Genomic DNA, 21,679 nt, shown 5'->3' with positions numbered 1-21,679 from the left:
TGCCACTGCACTCCAGACCCTATGTCTATTAAAAAAAAAAAAAAAAAAAGGCCAGGTGCGGTGGCTCACACCTGTAATCCCAACGCTTTGGGAAGCCAAGGCCAGCAGATCACTTTTGAGGTCAGGAGTTTGAGACCAGCCTGGCCAACACGGTGAAACCCTGTCTCTAATAAAAACACAAGAATTAGCCAGGCGTGGTGGTGCACATCTGTAATCCCAGCTGCTCGGAGGCTGATGCAGGAAAATCGCCTTAACCTAGGAGGCAGAGGTTGCAGTGAGCTGAGATTGTGCCACTGCACTCCAGCCTGGGCAAGAGAGTGAGACTGTGTCTCAAAAAAAAAAAAAAAAAAAAGTGACATAATGGAAGTGACAAAGAATTAGGAAGGTACAGTTCTAAGAGAAACTGCGTTATTTCTGTTGCTAATAAATACTCACTTCAGAGAGCCTATTTCCTCCCAGGAACTACCAACAGAAATCCCTGCCTTCCTCCTCAACATATAAAGTAGGAAACCCAAATGAGACATTGGGCTCCAAACACTAGTATGTAAAGGGTAGATATGATCAAGCGAGGAAAAACCTGCCATTTAAGCAGTGAAACTGGCAAGATTTTGATCATGGGTGATCATTCTGATGATCTAGAATTCCAAAATTAAACTAATTAAAATAGGTAGGTTCAGTTTCTAATGTATCTGTAGGGTCCACATCCACAGATTCAACCAATCCCAGAATGAAAATATTTGAAAGGCACATCTTAAAATACAGTAGAAGAGTCAGGCATGGTAGCATGTACCTGTAGTAGTTCCAGTTACTTAGGAGGCCAAAGTGAAAAGATTGCTTGAGCTCAGGAGTGAGGATGCAATGAGCTATTATCATGCCACTGCCCTCTGAGCGAGACTGTCTCCCAGAAAAAACCACAAACTGGTATAACAACTATTTTACGTAGCAGTTACACTATAAAGTACTAGAGGTAATCTAAAGATTATTTCAAATATAAGAGAGATGTATATAGAGTTTATGCAAATACTCTGCCATTTTTAAAAAGGAACTTTTTGAGCCGGGCACAGTGGCTCACGCCTGTAATCCCAACACTCTGGGAGGCCAAGGTGGGGCTGATCACTTGAGGTCAGGAGTTCAAGACCAGCCTGGCCAACATGGTGAAAACCCGTCTCTACTAAAATACAAAAATTAGCCAGGCATGGTGGTGGGAACCTGTAATCCCAGCCACTCAGGAGGCTGACTCAGGAGAATCGCTTGAACCTGGGAGGTGGAGGTTGCAGTGAGCCAAGACCACACCACTGCACTCCATCCAGCCTGGGTGACAGCAAGACCATCCCAAAAAAAAAAAAAAAAAAAAAAAAAGGTGGGGGAGAAGACACTTTCTTAACCTTTAGGGAAGCTTGCAATTAAAATAATAAAAATAAGGGACTTAAGCATCCTCAGATTTTGGTACCTGTGGGGGCCCTGGAGCCAATCTCTTTCAGATACTGAGGGACAACTGTAACTGCTATTTTGGCTGACTAGGTTGTATTCTGTTGTGGTCCTAGCTCCAATAACTAGGGGATGAGCCTTTGCCACTGGAGCACTTCGTATCCTAAAGCTGTGAAGGAAGTAATCAGAATAACAAACTTTTGCTGACACCTCCTTTTGGGGATAAAAAACGAACTTTTCTGCTTTGGATGTAATTGTACATAAAAATATAGTAAACAAAAAAAAAGTAAAAATTAAAAAACAAGAGTAAACAAAAAAGAGTAAACAGTAAAATTGTACATAAAAATAAACTTATTGGAAATAAGTCTTATATCACAAACTCAGAGATTGCCCACATTATCTGGTTGACCTGAAATTGTTATAATAAGCATTTTTAAGTAGGTAACAGTTTGGTGCTTGAAAATATTTTGCCATATAGGAGATTTCCATCAGGGTGGCGTTGACTGTAATCATCCCCTCTGTTGGGATATTTTTAAACAGTGCCCTAGTGGCAGCAATGAATGGGCCAATACCAAGGGAAAATAAATACCATTTGTTGAAAAAGAACATCTAAATTTTAAACCATTTTTGTTATGGGAACCATTCTAGTAAGCCCAGAACTTGGTATTTATGCAGAAAAGTAAAGAATGGCAGAACTCAATGCTTATACCTTTAAAAATGACAATGGAAAAAAAAATACTAAAAAGCCAGTTTTCTGTGGCCAACCCGTTAACTTTTATTGGAATGCTCCTGTGTTTAGGGTTGTAGTTTCTTGGTAAGGCAGAGACAGTTTGCATTCTCACTACTGGTATGCATTTATTCTTTCAATGTTTGCTTACCCCCCTTTTAGCTTCCATGATTAGATGTATTTTTTGCCAAAACTCATGTGACATTTGAATCATTTCCAATTCCACTGCAACTCACCTGTTTTCTTGTGAAAGCCCCGTAGTCACAATTATCTTAACCTCCTTAAAATCAGTCATTCCTGCTCTTCTGTCCCTTTAAAAGTATTTTCCTTCTTAATATCTTTTGCCTTGCTCCCCAAGTTTCCGTCGGATAAGCTTTTCTTCTGATAAGATCCCAAATGTTAGCATATAGCTTATGTTTGTAAAGTACAAACTAAATTGTCAGTCACTGCAAGTGTTCTTATTGTTTTCCCAGGTTTTCGCTTTAGACCCAGTCCTGGGCACCTTTCTGATCCTCACCAGTGTCACCTTGATGGTGCTTGTGGTAATTAATCTTTTCATTTCTGCCATTCTCATGGCCTTTGGAAAAGAAAGAAAGTCGCTTAAGGTAGGTAACTAAAAGATAAACTAGCATGCTGTTATATCACTGGGAAAGCTCCACTGTAACTGCCCCTAAGATTACGGGCTGACATAATTTATAATGCACAGTATCATATTCCCTTTATTAGTTTCAAAAGCTCTGCCAGCTATCTTCCTAGGAAACCCAATTTATAAGACTACATAATATTCTATAGCCACTGTCCTATAAATAGTTGGCTCTCAACCATTAGTTAGATAGTGGAAACACTCCAATGCCTGACTGCAAATTATTAAAGAAATAGTATCTTTACATTTACTAATTTTTAAAAAATCTTTGGTACTTTTTTTACTCTAGTATTAGCAGTAATTTCAATTTTCTCTTCTCTCTTTTTGTCTTCAATACTCAGAAAGAAGCTGCACTAATAGATACGCTGCTACAGAAGCTCTCAAATTTGTTAGCAATCAGTCAGCCCCAAAAAACCTCATCTGAGCAAGCAGCCGTGACAGCAATGGGCAGTGACACTGAAGTTTTAGATGAACTACCTTAATCCTGTTATCTCCTACTTGGCTTAGTATTTCTTAGAATATTACTACTTATCTTTGCATGGCATAGCTTTAAAATTATAATATACTTTGTTTTTAATTCTGTAAGTCAGGAATCAAAATCCCCTTGGTCCCAAGTTCTTATGGATCTTGGCACTGTCAAGATAGGATTAACAATGCAAGAATACTATGAGACAAACTAGCTCTGCTGCCAAGCAGCAAGTAACAGAACACTCACCACCCATGGCCCAGGATGGCTGCAGGAAATGAAGGAGTCAGAAGTGAGCTCACTGCAACTTACTAAAAATAAACATCCAAGGATGAGACATGGCAGATGCGGAGCCCTGCCACTGAGGAGGACCAAGTAAATTCACAGATGCTATCTGGGCTATCTAAATACAGAGATCAAAATGAGCTCTGCACTGCTCCAGGAATCCTGAAGGTAAGGGCTGGTTTACATGAATCACTTGGTTAAAATATTCTCCACTAAAATCCGGATTTATACTTCATCATCTGACCAAACAGTAGAGAAAGCAGGACACAGGATCTTTAACTTTATTAGCAGCTACTGAGCTACAGAATACAAACCAACTGAAAACATTAAAGAAACACTGCCTGAAACAAGTATGTACAGGTATACTACACAGAAGCAAAAGCTGTATCATCCAATCCCAAAGCCACCCCTGTGGGGAAGGATGACCTTAGCTATGGGCCAAAGGAGTAACAGAAGTTACGACACAAGAGTCCCATCCATCCAGGAAAGCAGTGAACAACTACAGCCACATGGGCACCAAAAATTTATCTGAGATTAGTTTGAAAGGTTCCATGAATCAAAGTTTTCAAATGAAAACAGGTACCCCTCTTTTCCTGTAGGCTTTCCAGCTCACTACCCAAAAGACTTGAGTACTTCTATTAAGGCAGCTGGAAGCCCACCCTAGACTTGAATGGCAACTTGTCCTTTCTCTGCCAGTAATGCAATCCAACACAATATGCTACAGGGAAAACAGAATTTCCACGGTGCTACCCTCTGGTATAAGGGAAACAGCACTCAAAGCAAAAGGCCACAGAGGGCTCCCTGAGAATCCAGTACAACTAAATGAGGCCTTCAACTGTTGAGACAAACTTTGCAACTGGATCCCGGTGTGACAGTGCCCTGCAGCGAGGAGTAGTGTATATGTCAATGAGAGGGCCCAGCTTCCAGGAACCGTTACAATGGTGTCCTGAGTCATTTTCTCTCTCCCACTTGCATTCGAGAGTGAGAAAACACACTGTGGCCTTCTCACTCACCACAATCCCCCTGGACAGAGGGGTTTGTTTCTAAGTCTGGAACCTCAACACGAGGCTAGGATGCTTCACAACGTGCTCTCTCCCACTGTCTAGCCATCTTTGGTGGTCTCCCCAGTGCTTCCCCATCCTCGCACTCCCGTGGAGGGACCATGGGATCACTCTGACAGGAAACGGACAAGCACAGCTGCCAGGAGCCTGTTGCTCCGGCCTCAATCTCCAGTTGTTAGTCTCAGGATCAACAGAGAACTGGAAAGCAGCAGAATCTGGAGAAGCAGGAAGAGAGCCCAGAGGAGGAGTGTTGTGCTGAGTGACGGTTAACAGATGAAACGGAATTTCATGGAGATTCTTTGTTACAAGGAGAAATTGCTCAGTCTCAACTCCCAGAACGTGAAAGTTGCCTGGTTTAAGAGACCTATGTTTTCTTTTTCAGCTCTTCAAACCTTCGGGAAAGATCATCGAAGTCAATGTCTTCAGATGCTGAGGTGCTGGCACCAGCAGATGCAGTTGGTAGTGTGTCTGGCACAGATGGCAACTCTGGTAGGACAAAGTTGTCATGGTTATCCGCAGGTCTGGAAGGAAGCTTTGCAGAGGCTTCTGGCTTGGGTCCAGGACCTAATTAGGGCAAGGAGCACAACGCTACAAACACCAGAGAAATGACTCAGATCCCCTTTGGCAGTAAAAATGAAATGATCAAAATACAGGAGAAAACCTTAGTTCACGAACTTTTTTTTTTTTTTTTTTTGAGACTGAGTCTTGCTCTGTCACCCAGGCTGGAGTGCAGTGGTGTGATCTTGGCTCACTGCACCTCTGCCTCCTGGGTTCAAGCAATTCTCCTGCCTCAGCCTCTTGAGTAGCTGGGATTACAGGCACGTGCCACCACACCTGGCTAATTTTTGTATTTTTAGTAAAGACAGGGTTTCACCAGTTTGGCCAGGCTGGTCTTGAACTCCTGATCTCAAGTGATCCACACACCTCAGCCTCCCAAAGTGCTGGATTACAGGTGTGAGCCACCCCACCTGGCTAAAAAAAATTTTAATTCTGGAGGCTAACAAACGCTTCAATGACAGTTAATATCTACATTTTCTAATTAGGGTTGAATCCTATCTGTTTTACTTTCCTGTGGTGAGAAAAAAAGTTTAAGGGAAATCAAAGTGGGATACATGGGGCCACATCCACAGAGCAATCCACTGTTCCCTTTCATAAGGTCTGCTCCTTTACCAACTAAGTCCAAGGAGTGATAATAGGATTCTGCTAGAACAAACATTGCTTCCTTAAGAACCAACATTCTTTAGGGATTGGGGGCAAAGTTTTTTAAAGGAATATAATGTCCCCAAGTTATTTGTTGTAATAGTCTGATCTGTATTTCTAGTCTTCCATATCTAGTATTTTATATTAAGATCATGCCCCCACACACACCTACTGTATGTTTCCACAAGTTCTAGATTCAGGAAAACTAAATTACAAAAAAAATCAAAACAGTGCTCTGACTCTGGAGGGAAGGGCAGAGTTGACTGGCAACAAGGGAACTTTGAGGTAAGAGTAACATTGTATACCTTGATCAGAGTGGAATTGTGTGTGTATACACTTAAAATGTATGGGTTTGCTGGGCGTGGTGGCTCACGCCTGTAATCCCAGCACTTTGGGAGGCCAAGGTGAGCAGATCACGAGGTCAGGAGATCAAGACCATCCTGGCTAACACGGTGAAACCCCGTCTCTACTAAAAATACAGAAAAAAAATTAGCCAGGCGTGGTGGGGGATGCCTGTAGTCCCAGCTACTTGGGAGGCTGAGGCAGGAGAATGGCGTGAACCCAGGAGGTGGAGCATGCAATAGGCCAAGATCACGCCACTGCATTCCAGCCTGGGTGACAGAGCAAGACTCTGTCAAAAAAAAAAAAAAAAAAAAAAAAAAAGTTTTTTTAAAATGTCAATTGTATCTCCATAAGACAACTAATTTTATTTTTATTTTATTCTTTTTAGACGGAGTCTCACTCTGTTGCCCAGGATGGAGTGCAGAGGCATAATCTTGGCTCACTGCAACCTCTGCCTCCCGGGTTCAAGCGATTCTTCTGCCTCAGCTTCCCGAGTAGCTGGGATTACAGGCGCCTGCCACCACGCCCAGCTAATTTGTGTATTTTTAGTAGAGACAGGGTTTCACCATGTTGACCAGGCTGGTCTTGAACACCTGACCTCAAGTGATCCGCCCACCTCAGTCTCCCAAGGTGCTGGGATTACAGGCGTGAGCCAACGCACCCGGCCTGTAATTTTAAAAGTATTCTTCCCTCTGGTTTTTGCTGGTAGGTAGTATCTTAATTTTTGTTTTTTAAGACAGGGCCTCATTTTTGTCGCCCAAGCTGGAGTACAATGATAGATTACTGTAACCTTGAACTCCTGGGCTAAGAACACCTCTTGAGTAGTTGTGACCACAGGTCTGCACCACCAAGCCCAGATGAGTTTTTTTTAATTTTTTTGTGGAAACAAGGATCTTGCCCAGGCTGGTCTCAAACTCCTGGCCTGAAGTGATCCTCCTGCCTCAGCTTCCCAAAGTGCTTGGATTACAAATGTGAATCACCACACCTGGCCAGTACTTTTTTAATTGAGTAGATGGCTACATGAACATGTTTGCTTTGTAAAATTCACTGAGCTGGCCAGGTACTGTGGCTCATGCCTGTAATCTCAGCACTTTGGGAGGCGGGCAGATCAGGAGGTCAAGATCAGCCTGACCAACATGGTGAAACCCCGTCTCTACTAAAAATACAAAAATTAACTGGGTGTGGTGGCGTGCGCCTATAATCCCAGCTACTCAGGAGGCTGACGCAGGAGAACAGCTTGAACCCGGGAGGTGGAGGCTGCAGTGAGCCAAGACTGTGCCACCACACTCCGGTCTGGGCAACAGAGCGAGACTGTCTCAAAAAAAAAAAAAATCGGCTGGGCACGGTGGTTCACGACTGTAATCCAAGCACTTTGGGAGGCCAAGGTGGGCAGATCACAAGGTCAGGAGATCAAAACCATCCTGGCTAACAAGGTGAAACCCCGTCTCTACTAAAAATACAAAAAAATTAGCCGGGCATGGTGGCAGGCGCCTATAGTCCCAGCTACTCAGAAGGCTGAGGCAGGAGAATGGCATGAACCTGGGAGGCAGAGCTTGCAGTGAGCAGAGATCACTCCACTGCACTCCAGTCTGGACGACAGAGCAAGACTCCATCTCAAAAAAAAAAAAAAAAAAAATCACTGAGCTATACACTTAGGATTTGTACTTACTTTCTCCTCAACATCTCTTTAATGCCACAACTTAAATTTTGGTATTTTGACACACAATGGAAGTTGAAGCAGCAATAATATACAGAAGTCAAGCATGACTGAAAAAACCAGAAGGATGAAAAAGAATAGTGACACCACTGACGAAGAGGGAACCTGGGAGCTTCTTTTGGGCTAGGGAAAATCTTATCTTTGGAAGCAGGATATCCTGAGTTCTATTTTAGCATTTGGGAAGAGAACAGGGCATGTGGATAGAACTCCATGGACATGGAAACAGTCTCTAAGGGAGGAACAATAATGAGAAAACAGCAGAGGGTTCAGCACTGAGCTCTGAAGGTTTCTGATTGGTACTACTCACCAACAATCTGTGCAGAAGAGGTATCAGCATTAATGTCATCTACCTAAAACACAAAGATTGTTACCAGAGGAGACAGCAATGGCATCACTGGAGAAAGTACTGGTGTAGGCCCCTGTGTTTCCAAAAGCTAAGTTGCTCACCAAATGCAACAGAGCCTGTTCCAAAGAAACTGCCCCTGCATTTCTTCCAATCAATCAGGCAGATACTATGTAGAATTCCTTTGATTTTAACTGAGACACAGTCTCGTTCTGTCACCCAGGCTGGAGTGCAGTGGTACAATCACGGCTCACCACAGCCTCCACTTCCTGGGCTCCAGACATTGCCCCGCCTCAGCCTCCCACATAGCTGGGACTATAGGCGTGCAGCACTATGCCTGGCCATTTTTTGTATTTTGGGTAGAGACAGGGTTTCGCCATGTTGCCCAGGCTGGTTTCGAACGCCTGCCTAAGCCTCCCAAAGTGCTGGGATTACAGGCGTGAGCCACCACGCCCAGCCCCATGTTGAATTCTTAACTGCCAAGCAGAGAAAAAAAATCCTTATCATACTAAGACAACTTTAATGATACTTTCACCTTTGGGCAAAGGGAAAACATTCCTGAATATATCTGTAAGAACCAAGTCCTCAAATACTGATGAAGATTTTCAACCTCATTCCGACCAACAGCTGTGGGTTATGTAACACATGCAAAACCAAAGCATGAGAAAAACTCAGGCCCAAGGTAGAACACATCAGCTATAGATGGAAACCAAAGGAAAGAACAGAAAGCAAGCTCAGGAACAGGAAGATCTTCCTAGATGAGTAATTTACATAGCAAATGCCATACCAATTTGTTTCTCAGTAAAATACTAGATGGAGACAGGTCTCAAAAGGCCTACAGTACCTGAAGAAACAAGGCTGGTCAAAAACAAGTAACCTGAACCACCTACAGTTCGAGGTATTGTCATATTAGCTATTCATTAGCAAGTTTTAACTAGAATACTAAAATGTGAAATCGATGCTATCGGCCGACATGTAACTGGACATTTCTGATTAAGATAAATGTGGTCACTCTTCCTTTACATGTGTTGAGAACACATAGGACTAATATTTTAATAACTATGATACTTTAGCACCACGACTGTATCAGCTCAATGTGTTTATCTGCCTAGTCGGTCAAAACAACTGGTTAAGTGCCCTCATAGAGCACTACAAATTTCTAAGAAATCTGCAGTTCCTTCCTGATTCCTGGCTTAACTGCAGACAAAGCATTGCCACCAATGATACTGCTATCACCACCACTCCCCATTTCCAGGGTAGTATTATAAAGCAACACAAGAATCCCAAAGCAAAAATGATGACGGTACTAGGAGTTGATCAAAACTCTGCCTTCCCTGTGGTCATTATTTTGCTCGATCTTCATGGCATTCACTCTTCTGTTGCTTATAAAAGAGGCTCAGGCACTTACAGATTCATACGATGGGGGAGTTGCTGGTATCTGAGGTGGATGAATATTGGGAAAGGCCTGATAAGTCCCCACTGGCAGTCCATTGAAATCTGACTGTAAGAGGAGAAAGGCAACATCAGAGATACTGCCTCCAGTTTGCAATCTCGAAGGTTTGGGTATGGGAAAGGAGAAAGAAATACATTTATCCTTAAAAATGCCCAAAAGGACCACATGTGGTCAGGATTCCAGATTTTTAAAGATCTATAGCCAAAGGCTATTCTTTATTTAATCAAGTGCTTTAGTGTTTACAAGGGAAAACTCTAATGAGACGTTCTTACTAGCAATGACCATCTTATCTACAAAGGTTTTTCTGCCTGGTAATAATTGGTGGTTTACTCATTTGTGGAAAAAGCTACTAGTATGACTGTAACAGATCCCAAAGATATTCAGTAAACCTATATGAAAAGTGTTTTTCTAGCACCAACTCTATAGATTTTCCTACAGCTGAACTAAAAGACCTTCTCTGAATCCAATGATTTTTTTCCCCACAAGATGACTGCCAGCTAATACCAAATGTTCTTACTGCTAGCGACTCCTGACAACCTACGATTCCTGAGTGTGTTCACAGAGCCAACTTGTCATCTATAACATTTTCTAAAGCTTACATCCACACTTATGTATACTTACTGGTCCCTTTGGCAGTGGATATGAGAAAGGTGTATTTGCAGATGGCATAGGCATGGGCATGGGCATTGGCACCATTCCACCAGGTCCACCAACTGGTGCTGTGAAGCCACCACCCCCTCCTCTTCCAGGGCCTCCTTTCTTCACATCGTCTGTGAATCCAACATCAATAAGATCTGTCTCTACCCCAGGAGGAGCTTCTGCCTGAGAAAAAATGAGAAACCCAGGTCATTAACCCATGTCCAAAGCCAGGTTCCCCAGAAAGCGGAGTCTGAGATGGAGATTAGCATAAAGCAAGTTTACTGGAGTGCTTCTGGGATCAACACTGGTGGGGGAAGAAAAGGCAGAGTTAGGTGGAAGGAGAAGCTGGGCTGCAACACAGTCACAACAAAGGCCTCAGCCAATTCCCCAATGACTTCTGCAGCTGGAATGGGCCTGATGGTGTTTCCAACTGTGGGTAATAGGGATGTCTGAGCAGTATACACCAAAGCATCCACCACACCCCACTGATCTTAACTGGGGGATGATTTTTTTTTTTTTGAGACAGAGTCTCACTCTGTCACCCAGGCTGGAGTGCAGTGGCACAATCTTGGCTCACCGCAAGCTCTTCCACCTCCTGGGTTCACTCCATTCTCCTGCCTCAGCCTCCCAAGTAGCTGGGATTACAGGTGCCCAACACCACGCCCGGCTAATTTTTTGTATTTTCAGTAGAGACAGGGTTTCGCCGTGTTAGCCAGGATGGTCTCGATCTCGTGACCCGCCCACCTTGGCCTCCCAAAGTACTGGGATTACAGGCGTGAGCCACCGCACCTGGCCAAGTGGTGGATGATTTTTTTATCCCTGTATCCTCAGCTTTCTGTGCACTATCAGACACATGGTGGGTACCCAATAAATGTTTCGGGAACTGTTTGGGTCTTGGCGCATTTCTTGCTATCAACAGGAGGTTTCTCAATTCCTGAAGTTCACCAAAAAGTAGCAATAATAGTGCCATTTTACATTTGTATCAAGGTTTCGACCTTCTCAAAGTGTTGTCATTCATCTAATTCCTTAAGTACCCTGTGAGATATGCAGGCACATTTATTGTCAAAAAGGTACTAACTGGACAAAGGCTTAAACTCACACAAATTAAAGTTAGTGCAAAGAATATGGTTTTTTTTTTTTTGTTTTTTTTTTTTCCAAAGAAGGTCATACCTACAAACTCATTTTTCTTTGTATTCTGGGATAAACTTACCATGACCACAGAGTCAGGTTCATAGGGTACATTGTAATTCTTCGCAATTTCAATCAGGTATCTCTCCACCAGGATTTTGGGTGGGGCTTCCACACTCAGCTTGTGCATTAGCTATAAATAAAAAGACCCAGGGCTAAGATGTATCTATACCAACCAGCCTAATCCTCACCTCACTATGCGAAGTTAGCTCCTCTCATTTTACAGGTAATATTGAGGGAAAAAAAGGTTCAGAGCAGTTAAATGATTTTTTTCAGTCACAAGACACATCAGAGGACCCAAGTCTCTCTTTCACATTCTCATTACACATGACCCAGATGCTGGCAAAAGACGATACTGCTGCCTTCCACAGTTCAATTCATCCACCCTTCTCCCCACCTCACTTCCAACCTTCACAAATGACACAAGGCATACAAAGTGGGGAAGCAGAGTCAGGAATGACAGCAACCAGAGGAATTGGGCAGGTGTAAGGATTGGACCACACTGCCAGCCACACAGCTGTCCTCCTCGCCCCACTATGAAAGGTGAAACCCCATACTGAGCCATACAGTGGTACCGACTAGAATTGCCACAGGCGGTACAATAAACTGCTCCCACACACTGCTTTCATGTTTACCAAGTATGTTCATTACCCTGTCATTCACAGTTCCAATCTGGTTGGTCCTACATAGCTTGCCATATTCCTTGCTATACTTGGCACAGAGCTGATCAGCAACCTAAAAAGAAAAAGGACAGTAAATAAAAATAGAGACCACTCCAACAGACTGCTTTAAGCTTCTTCCTGGCAACAGTAAACACATGTCTATTACAAGATTTCCAAAACACTGGAGTCTGCAAAACCTTAAGGGGTTCGCGTTAATCCACTATTTGTTCACCCATCCATCCATCCAATGAGCAGCACTCAAGTGCCAAACACTATCATGAGTATTATACAATATAAAGAAAATGAACAAAACAGATAATGTAAGACTATAAGAGTGGCAACAGTAATCAAATTGTACAAAGTAAAGTTTCCTCTTCAAAATTACCCTTCTTGTTAAAGAATAAACCATAAGTGTTAGAAATAAGTTTCTTTTAAAAGACTAACTTCCTTCAAGCCTCCTCGCTTTGTGCTAATAACTCTTTGTTAAGCCGTATCCTATGTAGCTGTTAAATATAAGATATACATTCTATGTCCTTGTACTTTAACCAAGATATCTGTGCTAGATGTGCTCACAGGCATGTCCCAGCTCGCACCCTATGCCCCTTCCTTATTTGGGAATGTTAGTATTTTTCTAAGTCTTTTCATAAGCAACTTCCTCTTTTCCTTTGTTGTCCCTTGCATATATCTATTTTAAAAAGTTTTAAAACCTTTAGCCAAATGGGTGTAGCCCAGACTGTGAGGTCCAGTTCCAGCCAATGGAATCAGGACACAGCAGTAGGGTCCAGATGTGTAGGATATAAATATTTTTACCCCCTTTGTTCAGTGTGCTCTCACCATTGTTCCATCTGCGAGGAGCACCCCTTCTGCAGAAGGTAAAAATTGCCTTGCTGAAATAAATTTATATTTGAGTGCTATTTCTTTGTGGCACTGGGGAACAAGCATTTCTAACAAAATAATCACACAGATAAAGGTACAACTGCAGCTACAATAAGTGATACCAAGGGAAGGTGCACCATGCTATCACCAGCTTCTAACAGCAGAATCAAATCTGATCAGAAAAGTCAGGTAAGGCTTCCTGAAGGAAGTGATGCTTTGCTGAGATTTAAAGGATGACTAAGGCAGGCATCATGGCTCATGCCTATAATCCCAACACTTTGTGAGGCTGAGGCAGGCTGATCACTTGAGCTCAGGTTTCAAGACCAGCCTGGGCAACATAGCAAAACCCTAGTCTCTACTTTTAAAAGATACAAAAATTAGCTGGGCATGGTGGTGTGCACCTGTTGTCTCAGCTACTCAGGGGGCTGAGGTGGGAGGATGATCAGTTGAGCCCAGGAATCCGAGGCTGCAGTGAGGCAAGATCGTGCCACTGCACTCCAGCCTGGGTGACAGATCAAGACCCTGTCTCAAATAATAGATTAAAGGATGACTAGGAGTTAACTAAATAGGGAAGGAAGCGCAGTCCAGGAAAACAAAACAGCAGTGCAAAGGCCTCTGGTGGAAACAAACATGCTCAGTTTCTCAAGCCTGCAATCAGCCAGTGAGCCTCTAGTGCAGAGGCCAAGGAGTGTGGTAGGAAACGAAAAAGGGACGTGGGAGCCAGACAATGCAGGACCATTAGGCTGTATCAGGGAGTTTTGTTTCTATCACAAGAGCAACAGAAAGCTACTAATGGGCTTTAAAGCAAGAGGTCGTGACAGGATCAGAGCTGTGTTTTGGACAAAACCCTCAGGTGGTTCTGATGGAATGGTGAATAGATTAAAAGAAGCCAAAGTAGGAATAGGAAGAATATTCAAGAAGCTACTCTCATTTCCAGACAGGAAACAACAGTAGCATTGGACCAGAGTGGTCCCAACATTCCAGAAGCCCAGTAGGAGAGTTCTCACTGTTCATTATTTAGACTTTCAGGGGTACCTGACACCTACAATATAAATGGCATTTGTCTTTTATGGTTTTTGTTTTGGCTGGTTTATACTACACAGAGATTTTTTTATTGACATTAATTTATCACTCTAGGCCGGGTGCAGTGGCTCATGCTTGTAATCCCAGCACTTTGGGAGGCTGAGGCGGGTGGATCACGAGGCCAGGAGATCAAGACCATGGTGAAACCCCGTCTCTACTAAAAATACAAAAAATTAGCCGGGCGTGGTGGCGGGCGCCTGTAGTCCCAGCTACTTGGAGAGGCTGAGGCAGGAGAATGGTGTGAACCTGGGAGGTGGAGCTTGCAGTGAGCCGAGATTGCGCCACTGCACTCCAGCCTGGGCGACAGAGCAAGACTCCATCTCAAAAAAAAAAAAAAAAAAAAAATTTATCACTCTGTTTATGGCTTTTGAGTTTTGTAACATATTTAAGCCTTTTCCAAAATTAATTTTAAAGGAGTATAGAAGAGACCAAAAACGGCTGAACATGGTGGCTCACGCCTGTAATCCCAACACTTTGAGAGGCCAAGGCGGGCGGATCACGAGGTCAGGAGTTCGAGACCAGCCTGGTCAACATGATTAAACCCTGTCTCTACTAAAAATACAAAAAATTAGCTGGGCATGGTAGCGGGTGCCTGTAATCCCAGCTACTCAGGACGATGAGGCAGAAGAATCGCTTGAACCCAGGAGGCAGAGGTTGCAGTGAGCCAAAATTGTACCACTGCACTCCAGCCCAGGTGACAGTGCAAGACTCCATCTCAAAAAAAAAAAGTCTACATAACAATCAGTTGCCTCTACTGTCCCTCTTCTCTGCCCACAAAACTCAATTACTCTCCCTGGTACCCTATTGGACTATCAGAGGTTTATTCTCTGGGGGGAGTAAACTAAAGGGACTCGAGTCTACACACAGGAGACAACAGTGATACTTACAATAGAAGAATTAAGTGTAAGTCTTCTATATATCAAATAGATTTTTGGCTTCCTTCTCCACTGGGCTCTCAGAAATGCTGGCAGCCAGCTTATACACTCTAGACAGAAGATAGGAGGATTCTGGAGAAAACGACCAACCCAAGGAAAGATGACTAGTTCCTCACAGTCTGGAATTCCTCCAAATAAGAGCTTAGCCAGATCACTCAGCAATGAAGGCATCTGGCAGTAAAAACCCACCCATGCACACAGAGGTTCCAATCTTCTTTTTAGTGCCTCACTCTTAAATGTAAACCGACAGCCAAGGACCAGTAAATCTTTGGAAAAGCCTCTACTATAAAACTAAGAAATAGGAAAAATGAACTTGAGAGAAACAGAAGTTTAAAAATAAACTATAATTAATATCCTCAGAGACTTAAAAAACATTGTAGCCATGAAACAAACTATAAAAAATATTCAGAGAATTAAAAAGAGCTCTTGAAAAAAACCTAGAAAACAAGGAAATCTCAGTAGATGGGTTGAGAAATAAGAATCAGACAGTCTCCTAGGAAATAAAACAGAAAGGCAAAGATGCAGAAAATAGAAAACAACACAACTGAATTTGTATCCTAGGAATCAGTACCACATCCATGTTGTGATGTGCAATTTTCTGGTTAATGTCTGTCTCTTCTGCTGGATTCTAAGTTGCAGACTCGAGTATGGCAGGTGCCATATTTTGTTCACCACTGTTATCCCCGGCACTTACATAGCTCATACAATTTATTTAATAAATATTTGTGGAATTAATAAATAAAGCAAAAACATCTGTCACCTTAATGTTATTTTAACTTTACTGGTTTACAGTTGTATAAGAACTTTTCTATTTGCATAGAGTTAAATAACATTAATTTAAGACAAAACTGGAGACACACAAAACTTTGCTCCTTAAAAAAACTGCTCAAGTTTGCAAAACACTGTTCTATTCTAGGATATAAGGCTGAAAAGGAGAAACAAATTTACAAAACCTATTTTCAAAAGCAACATAAGAATGGTACAAAATATCTGGTCAAATCAGCAGAAGTAACTTATATTAACCATCCTTTCTAACAATATGAAAAGCTACAGACATCACTGAAACTACTTGTACTCACTATTTTCAACTCAGCCACTTCTGACTGGAGTCGAGGAGCAGCCCAGATCAATGTAGACACAGATTCAGCCAGACCAGAATCTAGTTCCCTAATCAAGGAAAAAAATTAATACAACATTCTTTAAAACAAACCAACAAAATCCTAGCTTGTTTCATATACTTTATAGCCTCCAAAGCTATTCTGTGAATCTCACTAGATTCTCACAGTAACTCTAGGCTTCTAGCCATTTTCGTGATCTTGTTTTACTTTTGGAGAAACTCAAAACTACGGAACAAGCCCAAGGCCATGAAGTCGGAAAATGGTCGAGCCAAGATTCAAATTTAGGCTTCTCAGTTTCAGATTCTGTATTTTCTTTTTAACAGGCCTTTAAGCAACTGTTAGGAAGCAGATCCTTGGGCATGTGAAATAGTCCCTTAATGCAGAAAGAGATCATATTACTCCTTCCTCAAATTCCAGAAGTGATTTAGGTCTCTGAATCAAAATAGCTTACTTCATAGACTGGATAAGGCCAAACCGAGCCAGCAGCAGGTCACAGTACAGCTCCAGGATCTCCATGGCCTCCACGAGGTAGTCTTCCCGGATAATGTGCTCCACACGGATCCGAGCTCGTTCATCTTTCCCAGCAGCCAGATAGTCAGCAATCTCCTTCCTTGCTTTCTGGGCCAGTTCCGCTAAGACACAAATCCCACTCCAATCTCACAGCAGTAGAGCACTTGCATCTGGCCTACAGGCCAATCTCTCCCCAACAGGAAGAACTGGGTGTTTCTACTAAATCCTAGCTCCTCTCCTTTAGCAAATCTAATCCCATCCCCTCTACTGTAGAATTTGCTACTCTGTCTAGGTGAGAAAATATAGCTCATGTGACTTGACATTCCCAACTTAGGAGTCAGGTGACCTAATGCCACAACAACAGAATATGTCCCTTTCTCTGCAAAAAAGGTACTCAGACACAAAGGGCAGACATGCATCCAAAGCTTAAAAGATAGGATCCCAGGGTGGGCATGGTAGCTCACGCCTGTAATCCCAGCACTTTGGGAGGCCGAGGCAGGCGGATGACTTTGAGGTCATGAGTGCAAGACCAGCCTGGCCAACGTGGTGAAATCCCGTCTCTACTAAAAGCATGAAAATTAGCCAGGTGTGGTGGCACACACCTGTAATCCCAGCTACTCGGGAGGCTGAGGCACAAGAATCGCTTGAACCCAGGAGGTGGAGGCTGCAGTGAGCCGAGATCACACCACTGCACTCCATCCTGGGCGACACAGTGAGACCGTGTCTCAACAAAAACAACAAAAAAAAGATATGATCCCTAAGACTTCATAGTACTGGCCTGAAAGACCCAATACTGGGGTGCTAGTATCCAGTGATTTATTTTTGGGGAAAAAAAGTACACTACTCACTTTTCTTTTTCTCCAATAGTTTAAGGCGATTTATGACTAATCTCAAATTCACTCTTAAGCGCTCAGCTTTAAATCCAGAGCCCAGCATGCTGTGCTGTTCCTCCTAGAAACAGAAGAAGCACAATGACTATTTTCAAGTCAACATTAGCTCAGGAACTAACACCTCTTAGGGGTGAATCATGTGAAACAAAAACAGAGTGTTCTTCTAATACAGGAAAATGACATGATCTAATTCACATTTTTTACAGATTGTTTTGGCTGTTGTAAAGAAAACTGATTGGGGAAGGATAATACCGGGAGCAGGAAAACCAATGGGAAGGCTATTATAATCATCCAGACAAGAGATGGTAATAGCTCAGACTAGGGTGGTTAGCACTGTCAGCAACTGGATTTGAAATCTACTTTAAAGGCGCAGCTGAAAAAATTTGGTGACAGATGAAATTAATACTGAGATATTGGCATGGAGGTGGTGTGATAAAAAAGCAGAAGGGCTCCCTACTTCTCCCAAAAAAATCTCAGGCCGGGCGCGGTGGCTCACGCTTGTAATCCTAGCACTTTGGGAGGCCGAGGCGGGCGGATCACGAAGTCAAGAGATCGAGACCACGGTGAAACCCCGTCTCTACTAAAAATACAAAAAATTAGCCGGGCGTGGTGGCGGGCGCCTGTAGTCCCAGCTACTCGGAGAGGCTGAGGCAGGAGAATGGCGTGAACCCGGGAGGCGGAGCTTGCAGTGAGCCGAGATTGCGCCACTGCACTCCAGCCTGGGCGACAGAGCAAGACTACGTCTCAAAAAAAAAAAAAAAAAAAATTTATAATGGAGATAGAACACGCCTTTTTAAGAAGAGACATAAAATTATTTTGTATGGAAAAATTACTTAAACTATAAAAAAATTAAGAGGTAAGCAATATTTGGGGGGAAATCTGCCATGGAGATTATTCTAAACTTGATCATGATGAGTGAGAAAACTGGTGCATTCTCAAACTCCTGCTGGAAATGTAAACTGGCACCAGCTCTCAAGGTCACTCTTTCAAACTTCCAAGTTTGGCCAGGAGTAGTGGCTCACGCCTGTAGTCCCAACACTTTGGGAGGCAGAGACTTGAGCTCAGGAGTGAGACTAGCCTGGGCAACATGGTGAAACTCCAACTGTACCAAAACTACAAAAATTCGCCAAGGTATGGTGGTGTGAGCCTGTAGTTCCAGCTACTTGGGAGGCAGGAGTGGGAGGATCACTAGAGCCTGGGAAGTCGAGGCTAAGGTGAGCCAGGACTGTGCCACTGCACTCCAGCCTGGGCAACAGAGCAAGACCCTGTCTCAAAAAAAAAAAAAAAGAATATTGAAGTTTAAATGTCTATCCTGAAGAACAGTTCACATTCATATGTATACAGAGGGGAACATACAATGATAAAATCATCTAAATTCCAACAATTAGAAACTGATTAAATTAAGACACATCTATTTTATGGGATACATGGCAGTAGCTTTGTTTTGTTTTTTGGTGGTTTTTTTGTTTGTTTTTGAGACAGTCTTTTGTTGCCCATGCTGGAGTGTGGTGGTGTGATCTTAGCTCACTGCAACCCCTGCCTCCCAAGTTCAAGCAATTCTCTTGCCTCAGCCTCCGGAGTCTCTGGGATTATAGGCATGAACCACCACACCTGGCTGATCTTTGTATAGCAACAGTTTTTTTTTTTTTTTTAAAAGGTAACGTAGCATTCTAAAACATTTTAGCACACAGCAAGCACTCAAATAACTGCCGAACAAATGAAAGGGAGGAGCTCCAAGATGTGTTACTTTTATTGTTTTGTTTTTGAGATGAGTGTCTCACTCTCGCCCAGGCTGGAGTGCAGTGGCGCAATCAGAGCTCACTGCAACCTCCGCCTCCTGGGTTCAAGCTATTCTCCTGCCTCAGCCTCCCAAGTAACTGAGCTTATAGGCACGCACCACCACATCTAGCTAATTTTGTGTATTTTTAGTAGAGACGGGGTTTCACCATGTTGGACACGCTGGTCTTGAACTCCTGACCTCAAGTGATCCACCCACCTCAGCCTCCCAATGTTTTTTTTTTTTTGTTTTTAAATCAAGCTGAAAAGTAGCATACACATTATAATACTACCTCATACACATACATAAATGCATGGAGAAGGGGCCTATAAAAACAGGTATTAACATTTTAATGGTGTTAACTCTGGAAAGTAAAGCTGAAGGAAAGCCTCAGTATTTTCTCTTATATACTCCAAATTGATGAATATTTACAAAAATGTATTCACATATATTTGAGTAAGAATGTTTCTATTAATACTTAACCACCCTTGCCCTTATGAAGTACAGTAGTACCCCCTTATCCAAAGGTTACATTCCAAGACCCTAGTGGATGCCTGAAATTGCAGATCATACCGAATCCTATACATAGTACCATTTTTTTTTTTTTTTTTTGAGACAGAGTCTTGCCCTGTCACCCAGGCTGGAGTGCCCGGCACAATCTCAGCCCACTGCAAGCTCCGCCTCCCGAGTTCACACCATTCTCCTGCCTCAGCCTCCGGAGTAGCTGGGACTACAGGCGCCCGCCACCACACTCAGCTTATTTTTTGTATTTTTAGTAGAGACGGGGTTTCACCTTCTTAGCCAGGATGGTCTCGATCTCCTGACCTTGTGATCCACCTGCCTCGGCCTCCCAAAGTGCTGGGATTACAGGCTTGAGCCACCACGCCTGGCCAGTACCATGTTTTTCAATCTGATATCCAAGAGGGCTAAGTGACTAATGGGCAGGTAGCATATACAGTGTGGATATGCTGGACAAAGGGGTAATTCACATCCCAGGTGGGATGAACAGGATGGCACGAGATTTCATCAAACTACTCGGAATGACACACAATTTAAAACGTATGAACCGTTTATTCCTGCAATTTTAGACCACACTTGACGAAAGTAGCTGAAACCCCAGAAAATGAAAACATGGATAAGGGAGGACTGCTGTACATCAAGGCCTTTTATTATATAACCAAGATAACAAATCAACTCCTACACAATTTATTTTTATCAGCAGTGATTGAAATTATAAGACATTAACCTAAGGAACATTATCCAACTTGCCATTAAATTACTCAATATACTCATGATTAATAAGGTAATTAGGTTTAAAAAGGTACAAAAAATATTCCTGAGTATGCCTCTATCATAGGTCCTACAAAGATCTTGCCCTTAGTAGACAACTACTCCAGCTTAAACACGGATACACCAAACTTGTCAAGTAAACAGTGACATTTCTAAGAGAAGGATAACCTAAGGAGTTATTCTCAAGTTTTCATTTACTATTTTTTATAATCCTAGAAGTGAACATGTTAAGAAAGATAAGATTATACCTGCCAGACTGGCAAAAATTAGAAGTAGGATTTCAAATATTGGCCAATATAAACGTATAAATTGATATGACCATTTTAGACACTAATTTGGCAGTATTTAATGAAAAGTATACTTTAATGAAAGGTATCCATATACCTTAAGACACAGCAATCCCATTCCTGGACACACACCACCAAAGAAATTTGTACACAGCACCATGAAGACACATGTATGCATTTTGTGGTAGTACGGAAGTAGAAGAATGCTAAGTGTCCATTTCAAGAGGACAAATGAGGCCAAGTACAGTGGTCCATGCCTATAATCCCAGCAGTTTGGGAGGTCCAGGCAGGAGGATTGCTTGAGGCCGGAGTTCAAGACCAGCCTGGGCAACATGGCAAGACCCTCTCTACAGAATATTTAGAAATTAGCTGGGTGTGGGGGTGCACGCCTGTAGTCCTAGCTACTTGCAAGGGCGAGGTGGGAGGCTCACTTGCTGCCAGGAGGTCAAGTCAAGGAGGCAACAGAGAGCTGTGTTCATGACACTGCACTCCAGCCTGGGTGACAGAGTGAGACCCTGTATCCAAAAAAAAAAAAAAGGACAAATAAAATTTGACAAAAACATGACAGAATACCATGCAGCAGACAAAACTAACTACTTAAAGCAACACGGGTGGTCCTTAAAAATAGAAACAAAAAATGTAAGGAACAGGGTTCTAGGTTCAGTGTCTCTTTCACTGAATGAAGCTGTAAAATCTGAACAGAATGCATGTAGCAGCTGAGAACTAAGAAAACTAACAGCAGAGGGACAAAGAAGACCA

At 42.7% G+C, this 21,679-nt stretch overlaps 2 protein-coding genes across 8 annotated transcripts in view; one reads left to right on the top strand and one right to left on the bottom strand.

The window, feature by feature from the left end:
* PKD1L3 (polycystin 1 like 3, transient receptor potential channel interacting) overlaps positions 1-3,295 on the top strand; it is an 82,298-nt gene extending 79,003 nt beyond the window's left edge. Inside the window, 2 exon segments of the mRNA XM_030829725.1 lie at positions 2,629-2,760; positions 3,140-3,295. Of these exon segments, the coding sequence (XP_030685585.1) occupies positions 2,629-2,760; positions 3,140-3,280 (273 nt within the window). The 3' untranslated portion in view covers positions 3,281-3,295.
* A 517-nt stretch (positions 3,296-3,812) lies between these two features.
* The window catches only part of IST1 (IST1 factor associated with ESCRT-III), a 30,929-nt gene continuing 13,062 nt past the window's right edge, over positions 3,813-21,679 (bottom strand). Inside the window, exons 2-10 of one of the 7 annotated variants that reach the window (XM_003262967.4) lie at positions 17,525-17,627; positions 16,618-16,798; positions 16,128-16,215; positions 12,144-12,227; positions 11,515-11,625; positions 10,287-10,487; positions 9,621-9,713; positions 8,177-8,219; positions 3,813-5,174 (exon numbers count right to left, since the gene is read on the bottom strand). In XM_003262967.4, the coding sequence (XP_003263015.2) occupies positions 4,975-5,174; positions 8,177-8,219; positions 9,621-9,713; positions 10,287-10,487; positions 11,515-11,625; positions 12,144-12,227; positions 16,128-16,215; positions 16,618-16,798; positions 17,525-17,612 (1,089 nt within the window). In that variant the 5' untranslated portion in view covers positions 17,613-17,627 and the 3' untranslated portion in view covers positions 3,813-4,974. Of the gene's footprint in view, positions 5,175-8,176; positions 8,220-9,620; positions 9,714-10,286; positions 10,488-11,514; positions 11,626-12,143; positions 12,228-15,000; positions 15,099-16,127; positions 16,216-16,617; positions 16,799-17,524; positions 17,631-21,679 lie in introns of those variants that run through there. The other 6 variants (XM_030829727.1, XM_030829734.1, XM_030829740.1 and 3 more) reach the window with 6 other exon arrangements.

Source organism: Nomascus leucogenys, chromosome 2 (assembly GCF_006542625.1).
Source record: "Nomascus leucogenys isolate Asia chromosome 2, Asia_NLE_v1, whole genome shotgun sequence".
Taxonomy (NCBI): domain Eukaryota; kingdom Metazoa; phylum Chordata; class Mammalia; order Primates; family Hylobatidae; genus Nomascus; species Nomascus leucogenys.
The sequence above is the reverse complement of the archived record's forward strand: the minus strand, read 5'-3'. Positions and strand labels throughout refer to the sequence as shown.